This window comes from Microtus ochrogaster, unplaced genomic scaffold (genome assembly GCF_000317375.1).
Source record: "Microtus ochrogaster isolate Prairie Vole_2 unplaced genomic scaffold, MicOch1.0 UNK106, whole genome shotgun sequence".
Taxonomy (NCBI): domain Eukaryota; kingdom Metazoa; phylum Chordata; class Mammalia; order Rodentia; family Cricetidae; genus Microtus; species Microtus ochrogaster.
In genome coordinates, this window is record NW_004949204.1 from 504,232 (window position 1) to 513,861 (window position 9,630).

General features: G+C 47.5%; 1 protein-coding gene across 1 annotated transcript in view; it reads left to right on the forward strand.

Moving 5' to 3' along the window:
• Dpysl5 (dihydropyrimidinase like 5) overlaps positions 1 to 9,630 on the forward strand; it is an 83,011-nt gene that overhangs the window by 55,491 nt on the left and 17,890 nt on the right. Inside the window, exons 3-5 of the mRNA XM_005371336.2 lie at positions 6,078 to 6,236; positions 6,842 to 7,021; positions 7,782 to 7,850. Of these exons, the coding sequence (XP_005371393.1) occupies positions 6,078 to 6,236; positions 6,842 to 7,021; positions 7,782 to 7,850 (408 nt within the window). The remainder of the gene's footprint in view (positions 1 to 6,077; positions 6,237 to 6,841; positions 7,022 to 7,781; positions 7,851 to 9,630) is intronic.

Below are 9,630 nucleotides of genomic sequence, written 5' to 3' on the forward strand. Positions count from 1 at the left end.
GACTGACTGCTTCAGAGTGCATCCTCAGACTGCATTCTCTGACTGACTGCTTCAGACTGCATTCTCAGACTACATCCTCAGACTGCATTCTCAGACTGCAACCTCAGACTGCATCCTCTGACTGACTGCTTCAGAGTGCATCCTCAGACTGCATCCTCTGACTGCACTGAGCTCCTGTCTCCTCCCTCATTATATTCCTCTCTCCACTCGGCCATATCACTCCCCCTCTCCAGCTCTCTAGTGCTGGAATTAAAGACGTGGGCTCCCAAATGACTGGGATTATCTTTGTATGAGCTCTGTTTCTCTTATAGACTGGATCAATTTTATGTAGCCCAGGGTGGCCTTGAACTAACAACAGAGATCCGTCTACCTCTGTCTGCGGAGTCCTGGGAATAAAAGTGTGAGCTACCACTGTCTGGCCTTTAGTGGCTTAACTCCCTGCACTCTGATCTTCAGGCAAGCTTTATTTGTTAAAACACAAACAAAATATCACTACATATAAACTCCCTGTAAAGTGAGTTTTCCTCAGCCCATACATCTCTGTAGCAGTGTCTCAAAGTTTCCCTTGTATACACACCCCTGTGATCCTGCACCTTTTCCCTAGAAGCCCGTGTTTTGGACTTGACCCAAGTGCCAATCAGCAGGGGACGACAATGTTGTTTTGCCTTGATTTGTTAATTCTTGGCCTTGGATAAAGACAACCGCATTGGATGGGGAAGCATTGGGGGGGGGGGGAGGAATCAGGGGAATCACTATAGGAAACTGGAGGAAAGAGTAAGATCTGTAGCAGTGTGAAAGATACCAAGAGCATATCCCTTCAAAGCTCTTTTACCTGAGAGAGCTAGGAAGGACCAGCTCCTTGTTCCTTCCCGTGTCTGAAAACAAACATATCTAAATGACCAGTAACTATGCAGTTTGCAGAGCAGGTGCCTGGTGAGCATGCAGACCCCTGCATTTCCCCCATAGCATGGTCTGATGGAACGGCTTTCTGACGTATGAAGATAACATGCGTAAAAGGTTCAACTTTACTACCAGTTCCTACTCTTGGCCAACTGAGTCATAAAGTGAATCATCATTAAGTATGATTAGTGGTTTTAGAGAACAAAGAAGGGGAGCGTTCCTGGGCATCAAATAAATCCAGATTGACCCAGCAGTATTCCATACATGTCAAGAACAAAATATCAGTAGCCTTTTCGAAGTCATAAAATTGTGTTTCACACCCTGCCAAATGTGCACAGTGTGTATGTGACTGCAGGTTAGATAGTTCATGCCCACATTAATTGACAGAGATGTGAAATCCTACAATAGGATAAAAGTCTTGCCTACATACACAGGCAGGAAGGCCTGATTAGACAGGGGTGTGTGTGTGTGTGTGTGTGTAAAAGGCTTGGATTGCTAGATGGACAGTTTTGGTTAGCCACCAAGTTCAAGGAAGCCCTGATGGGTTCTGCTTTTCCCGGGTCAGGCGTGGGTTGTTGAAGGTCTGCAGACTCTACACTCCCACTTTCCGCCAGTGTGCATCTGAGTGTGGGCTCTGCTCACACAAGCGTGAGGGTCTTCAAGCAGGAGGTGAAACAATTAATGTCCAAGGAAACCAGTTGCCAAAGGATGCGAACAATGTGATAGCATCATGGACTAGATAAACACAGAGAAGTATGTCAGCCTCGGAGCAGGTAATGGTGGAGATTATTGGGTCTGTCAGAATAAATGCTATTTCATTTGGAAAGTACCTCAGGCTGGAGAGACACTCAGCAAGTAAGTCACTTGCCACAGCGTAAGGATTGGCGTTCAGATACCCAGGACCACACAAAAGGCCAGGTAGGTGTGTCAGCTCTCCTATAGTCCCAGCTTTTGGGAAGTTCAGTGACAGGGGGAACCTTGGGGCAAGCGGGCTAGGTAGATTAGTTAAATCTGTGAGCCTTGGGCCCAGCGAGAAACTCTGCCTAAATGAAGACAGTGGAGGGCAATTAAGATGCCTACCTGATGTCAATCTTCAGGCTCCACATGCAGCCACACATATGCAGAGGTACAGCTGAACACGCAGGTGCATGCATGAGAATAAATACATGCACACACACGTGCAAATGTGCATCTGCACACACAGATGCACACATATGAACATGAAACCACATGTGTGCACACACTATAGACATGTACATACCCAAATATACAAAGAAAAATATCTCATCAGGGGGTGTACCTCAGTGGTAAAGCAAAGGCTTAACACATGAGACCCTGGATTCAACCTCTTATCCTGCCCCCCCCAATGGTATTCTTGATAAAAATAAAAAGTTTAAAATATCTGAAGCAAAAAATATGAAATTATCAGTATCTGGTGGTAGGTTACATGGGCAGGGTTTTTTATCTTCTCTGCCTTTACTCTGCATCTGAATATCTGTATAATATTCCATAAACATCTGAAATAACTAACACATTTTACACATGGAGACATGGCTAACTAGGTTTAGTTTTAGCTTCTTCCAAGCGGATTTGTATAGTGCATATTACAAAGATGATACTGCTTTTAGTGTATGTTGTAAAATTGATATATCCCATTAAATAAATTTTAGAAAAGAAGAAAAAAACAAACCACTCAGGACCAGTCACCCCAAAACAGCCATCAGTAACATATTTGCCTGCTTCCTCCTGCATTGCAAGGAGTCTGCTGCTTCACTCACTGAGTATTGCTCCATTACTGCTCAGCCTCTCTGCTGCTAGGGCTTCGTTTACTCGACCATAGCTAGAGCCATGTGGGAAGAGGGATCCAGCTGAGAAAATGCCCCCCCCACCCAGACTGGCCTGTGAGAGGCCCATCCCACTGTGGGTGGTACCACCTCTGGGCTGGTGCTCTTGGGGTATACTAGAAACAGGCTGAGCAAACTGAGCAGCAAGTCATGGCCTCGGCATCAGCTCTGCCCTGAGTTGCTGCCCAGGCTTCCTTGATGGTGGACTGCTACGTGGAACTCTTTCCTCTCCAAGGTGCTTTTGTGCGTGGTGCTTCATCCTAGCAGTAGAAGCCCTAAGACAGCATCCATGAGCATCATCTTACTGCCTTTGGCTCAGTACCATCCACAGCTCACCTAAGCAACACTTTCTGTGTAAGTAGTTATGACATGTGACAGGCCCATAGCCAAGTATCCTTCCACACATCCTTCTGGAAGCATCAGGAGCAGGACAGTGCCTTGCTCCAGTGATGTCTCTGCAAGGCCTTCAAGAAGGGGACGATGCAAAGATCTGTCACATCTGTGATACCATCCTGTTCTTATGATGGAGCCCGAGGCATTCATCCTGAGCATCAGAACTGTGCCTGTTTGAAAGGCTAGCCGTGTGTGTGTGTGTGTGTGTGTGTGTGTGTGTGTGTGTGTTGCCTGTGAGAGAATGTACACCTCCCAGTGTCAGGTAAGGCCCGAGCCTGCACTGGCGGGAAGAGAGTTTGCCTGAGCCTGTGAACTCTGGTTTGGAGGCTGTAGGAGGCCTGCAGGAGCAGTGGTGGTGATAGTGACGTTACCAGCACACCCTTCCAAGCCTCCCATAGCTGCTGCCCTGCAGGTGAGTGGCTTGTGGAGGTGCAGGGGGGGCTCACAGCGGCTCCAAATGACATCCAGTAGGTGTGTGGAGGGGATGGTGGGGGGGGGCGTCAATACACCGCTCTGCATACTTTCAGAACTCTTTGGTTCCTATTGTTAGACTCCAGAGGAGGCTGCTTGCAGCCTTGGGCAACTTGTATGCCTTTCCCACAGAACTCAGAGGCTGTGTCTGCTTAGAGCCCCTTAATCCATAGCCACACCACTGTTGGTCCCTGGAATTCCCTGACTAAAGGCCAGGACCCCCTTCCAGCATCCACACAAGCCTAACCTCTCTTCTTGGGGCTCAGAACACAACTCTGTGCACACTAGGTCCAAAGATGGCGTTTTACAGCAACGGACAGAGTTTAGACCTGTGTGCTCAGCACGTATCCAGGATGGAAGCTGTCGAGAAGGGTGGACCCCGGGGGAAGTCAATTTCTCTGCATTGTAGCTCAGTTTCAGAGGCCCTTGTAAGATCGTATTTGGCATGGTGGGAGGATAACGGTTTATCAGCCTGATCTGTACTGTCGCGTGCTTGAAGACTTGCGAAGGAATCGCTTTTCCACCCTTGCCTCTGGGGTTCTAATTCCTTTATCACTGTGTCCGTCCCACCCCCAGTCCCTTTTTCCCCCATCCCTGGCTGCTGCTGTGTGGAAGGGGCACAAAGGACAGCACCAGAGAATCAAAGAAGAACAAACAATTTAGGGTATACAACGCTGGTATACCAGACTCCCACGTGCACGTGGACAGGCAAGAACTGCAGGGCAGGCCAAAACAGAGAGCATCCACCTGCTGTGAGCGTGAATCAGCCTGGCGGGATCCAGCAGAACGGGAACAGAAGCCAGCTCGTAAACTGCAATCTGTGCCCCACCCCCCTCCTCCCCCACCTCTGTTCCACCGTGTAGTACTACAGGGAACTACCGCCCTCTGTTGACTGCTTTGAGCAATGCAGGAAGTCAGACCACCGAGGCCTTGAGATTTTGCCTCGTTGTTCAGTTGCTAGACTCCTTTCTCTTGGTGCCTTAGTCCTCCCCAGCCGTGTCTCCTGCTTGTGGTCAGGGGATTTGACTTTTATAGAGAAGGCAGCTTCTTCAGGCTTTTCACCCCTCTGGAAAAGAATATAGTTAAGATAATTAAACACACTCATCAAGATGGCACTTTACCATTCCAGAAGTGATATTGGACTTTCTCTTCCAATTGCCCAACCAGGAAGCTAGACCCATGTGTGAAGAATCCTCTCTTGGCTATGTTAATCATAACAGAAGTGTTTGGGAACAGCACATTTACTCAAAGCTTCTTTTGGGTAATGTCAGCTTTGGAAGCTCACAAAAGTTACATGCTCAAACAGTTTTCTTTTTTGAGTAATAGGGGAAGTTATTATGGACTTAGTCATTTTTCCTGGAGGGTTTGACTTGTGAGCGAAGCTCCTAAAATTGTCTTCAGGGGCTGACAAGATGTCTCAATGATCAAAGTGTTTCCCTCACAAGTGTGAGGACTAGAATTCGGATTCCCAGAACCCAGCCTGAAAGGTGGAGTCAGGAGACACCAGAGCAAACCTGCTAGCCAGATTGGTTTTCCCAGCAAGCTCGGGGTTTGATTGAGACACCTTGTTTAGTGGATAAGATGGAAAAGCGATAGAGGATGATTCTCAGCATTCACATTGAGTCTCCACAGGCATGCACACCCCATAACACACTGTGCCCACATACATGCAAAGATGCATAACATGCATAAGAAATGGAAAAAAATCTTTTAGAATTAGTAGCTTGTGGAGCCTGTGAATTGGGTCATTTTTCACTAGTAAATTAGACATGCATCTAAAAGTGCTCTATCCCAGACAAGACAGGTAGAAATGAAGCAAATAGGCAGATCTCTGTGAGTTTGGGGCTAGCCTGGCCTACAGATTACCATTTCAGGACAGCCAGGGCTACACAGAGAACCCATCTTGAAAAACAAAAATTTAAAAAAGAAAGGAAAGAAATGAAGCTGAGATGCTAGGGGAGAGGGAAATGAGGATGAAGGGATGGATACTGAAGATGCAGTTGAATCTTTAAGTAAAACCGCCTCATAAGAAGCGACAAAATAAAACAATATCTTCAAAATACCATATTACACAAACCCTTGATTTTGCTTCACACCATAACATATACTTGGGCCTTTGATTATGTTGTCTATATATTGAAGTCAGCCAGAAGTCACTTGGAGGGAGACCCTGCTGGGCAGGTAGGATCTAGCCTTGTGATGCTAAGTGCTTTTTCCAAAGGTCTGAGCCAGAACTCTGCATAAGGAAGAAGCATCTTTGTTTGCTAGACCCACAGTTCTAAGGAACATCATCCACCGCGCCTCTCTGAACCACCCCTTAAGGCCTCCCCAGCCTTGCTGTGTCTGATCTTCACCATCCCCGTGGTTGTTCCGAGTGCACCCTGAGCCCTGAGCACCGTGTCTCACCTTGATAGTGGCGTGAGTGCAGGCAGAGCTGTGACAAGACGACCTTTCCCCTTGTTCCTTCAGGCGGCGCTCGTTGGAGGCACCACCATGATCATCGGCCATGTCCTTCCTGACAAGGAGACCTCCCTCGTGGAAGCCTATGAGAAGTGCAGGGGTCTCGCTGACCCCAAGGTCTGCTGTGACTATGCCCTTCATGTGGGGATCACCTGGTGGGCACCCAAGGTAACAGTGCTGATGGAACCCCCCACAAAGGAGGCACCAGTGGTCTGGTTCACAGAGGGGGGTGTAACTGAGCTGGCTGGGGCCTGATGCTCTTCTGGGTGTGTGAACAGTGCCCCCACCACCACTCCCCAATGTGCCAGACACGACATTTTGGAGCCCATAAAGATGGGGGGGGGTGAGGGGGACTGTCCTGCCGAACTTAAAGAACCCATTTTCCTGCCTTCGCAGCGAGCATCACACTGCAACAGAGTCCAAGGCCATGTTCCAAACTCAGGAGCATTGGCTCCTCGCAGTGACTGCTGGGGCTCAGTATGTTCAGATGTGTGCACGCGGTCTCATGAACATCCAATGGGGAGGAATGCCTAATGGTCGGCTCAGGTCGGCTCAGGCACTGAGAGCCAAATGGTCGTCTCAGGCACTGAGAGCCAGTGGTTGTCTCTGGCACAGAGAGCCATGTCCTGTGTGCACTGACTGGAGCTTACAGCGCGCTGAACCAAGCAAGGCCTCTGAGACAGAATTAGTCTTGACCATTCTCAGCACTTGCTGGACCATCTCTTCACTGGGCCAGCGCCTCCTTGGCACTGACTTTGTGTTTTGCTCCCCAGGTGAAAGCAGAAATGGAGACACTAGTGAGGGAGAAGGGGGTCAACTCCTTCCAGATGTTCATGACCTACAAGGACCTGTACATGCTTCGAGACAGTGAGCTCTACCAAGTGTTTCATGCCTGCAGGGACTTTGGGGCGATCCCCCGAGTTCACGCTGAAAACGGGGAGCTCGTGGCTGAGGCAAGTCAGCAGTAGAGGTTACTGGGTGGGGTGGGGCCAGTGGACACAGTGTTCAGGGGCAATAAATCTAGTAGTTAAATGATGTGAGATGTGGGCATCTGGAGTGCCAAGTCTTGGTCTGAAATTCAAACTTTAAATATACATATATATGAAGATATATATGTTAAAATATATACTAAAATATCTCTTTATAGTCCAAGAAGTTTCTTAAGTCTTAGGTAATAATTTAGTGTGAATGTTATGATATTTAAATTCCACTATAGCAAAATAATTTAGAACATCTCTTGGGAATATTTTTGAGGTATAGCATGCAAAAATAAACAGCAACATTCCATTTTCCTAAACCTGTCCATCAGAACTGTTACATTATAGAAGTCTGTTCTCTAAAACAAAGTGGGGACCCCTTTGTTCTCCTAAGTCTTGGGGTGAAGCTTATCTTGAAGTTGCTGATACCAGAGACATGTGTTGAGATTTCCAGAGACAGCTCGAACTTTTAAACCAACTAATGGTATTTGTCTTCGGTACCCCACAGCTGTTGCTTAGCAACTGGACTGTATTTTTAAGAATAAAAGGTATTGTCTAGTCATTAAGAAGTGAGAAGGGAATCAAGAGAAGTTTACTGCCTGAGGCCCCTGGATTTATTCTTTGGAAAATGTGCATTAGGGAAGGAAGACATGCCTGATATACTCTACTGTCTCTGGGGGTTTGGTAATTTCTTGTATCTCTGTAATTCAGTTGTCTCCCTTGTGCTATTATTCAGGGTGCTAAGGAGGCTCTAGATTTGGGTATCACAGGCCCAGAAGGAATCGAGATCAGTCGTCCAGAGGAGGTAGGAGAAAATTCCTGTGTCTATGGTCACTTTTTTTCATGTAGACTTTCTGTATTCATTAGCTTTCTATCACTGAAGATAAGCCTGAGAGAAAACTATTATTGTTGTTATTGTTGTTATTATTATCATTTTATTTATTTATTTTGCACACACTCATGGTTTCAAAGAATCCAGTGGATGTTTCCACTTGGTCAGAATGTCATGGTGACAGAGATGTGTGGCAAAGGAGAGCTATTCCCTTGATGATCAACCAGGAAGCGGCCAGGGAACTACCAGGGAAGACCCATCCCTATGACCTCTGTCCTCCAGCTCAGCCTCACCTCATGTTTCTAGAAACACCACCACTATCTAGGGACCAAGAATTCATGTCAGGAGACCATGGGAAACCGTCACACTCATGCAGTCTTTTGGAGAAATGCCAAAAATACGTTATATAGCAAGTTTGGAACCAGCTTAGGCTACATGAGACCCTCTCTCAGAATAAAGGAAAATAAAATTATATCATTTGCATAGGGGAAATATGTGTTACACCATTTTCCCCCATAGATGAAATTCCCATCTCAAAGCTTCCCAGGGAAAACCAATGTTGAGGCTACCTTGACCTTCCTTTGGAAAGAGGATAAACCCCATCATGCGCCATTTAATTCTCATCTTGAGGCTTTGGGGAGATCATTTCAGGGTCACTTTTTTCAGAACTGAGTGCCATGACAAAAGGGACAGAGCCTTCATGCGTTAGGAGAAAGTTAAGCTCCAGGCTCTATTCTGCGTTCTGGAGATTCACTTCTGACTGAGGAGGACTTGGAGCCTTCCCACCAGAAACAAAGCTCGTGCCCGTCCATGGTCCCTCAGACTCTCCACTTCTCACCAGGGTGGGAAGGAAAGGCGATGTGTACACTCACTGGGAGTTGACTTGGATGGCCAGTGTCTGCTGCTGAGAGATCCTGCTCTAGCTGCTGGGACCACGGTTGATAATGCCTGCTTGTGCTAGTACCGTGTTCCCACAGGCTCGCCCTTTGAAACAGAAAACTACCTCTTTTTTCTCCAAAGCCCAAAACACAGAGTAATGGGAGGGTCATGTGGCATCTGTATTCCCAGCTCCAGCAAGGTTGAGGCAGAAAGGGCTCAGGTTCCAGGCGAACCTGGGTTACATAGCGAGAGCCTATCTCAATCAATCAATCAGTCATAGCAGGGTAGTAGTTGAAGCTCCAGGAGACCCGATGTGTGATCCTACTATCACTCAAGAGCCAACGTGGCGTAACTTATTCCTGCCTTTATCCTGTCCCTGTTGGCCACTGGTTTAAATGTAGGTCCTGCTTGGGCACCTCAGAATTTGTAGAGAAATAGGCACCAGGGCTGGGAATGCAGCTCATTGGTAGATGTTTGCCTGCCGTGCGTGAAGTCCTGGTACTATACCCAACTCCACGTGTAACACCTACAATTGAGAGGTGAAGGCAAGAGGATCAAGAAGTTCAAGGTCATCTGCTATGTTGTGAACGCGAGGCCGGCCTGGGTTCTGGGAGACTCAGAGCACTTGATTCATGGGGTGGATCTGGGACAAAGGTGGCAAAGGCGAGCTCAGACTCAGGCTTGAGCTGCCTGTGCCGGGCAGCAAGAGGAAGAGCAAGGTTGTAGTGACAACAATGACTGTCACTCTCAGCATCTACTGCTCAAAAGGGACGGGCCTGAAAAATAAGAATAAAAGGGATGGACCTGGGTCTGTGCTGGGGCAGACTGGCCATCCAGAAAACATCTGGCAGTATCTAGATGGACCTGGGTCTGT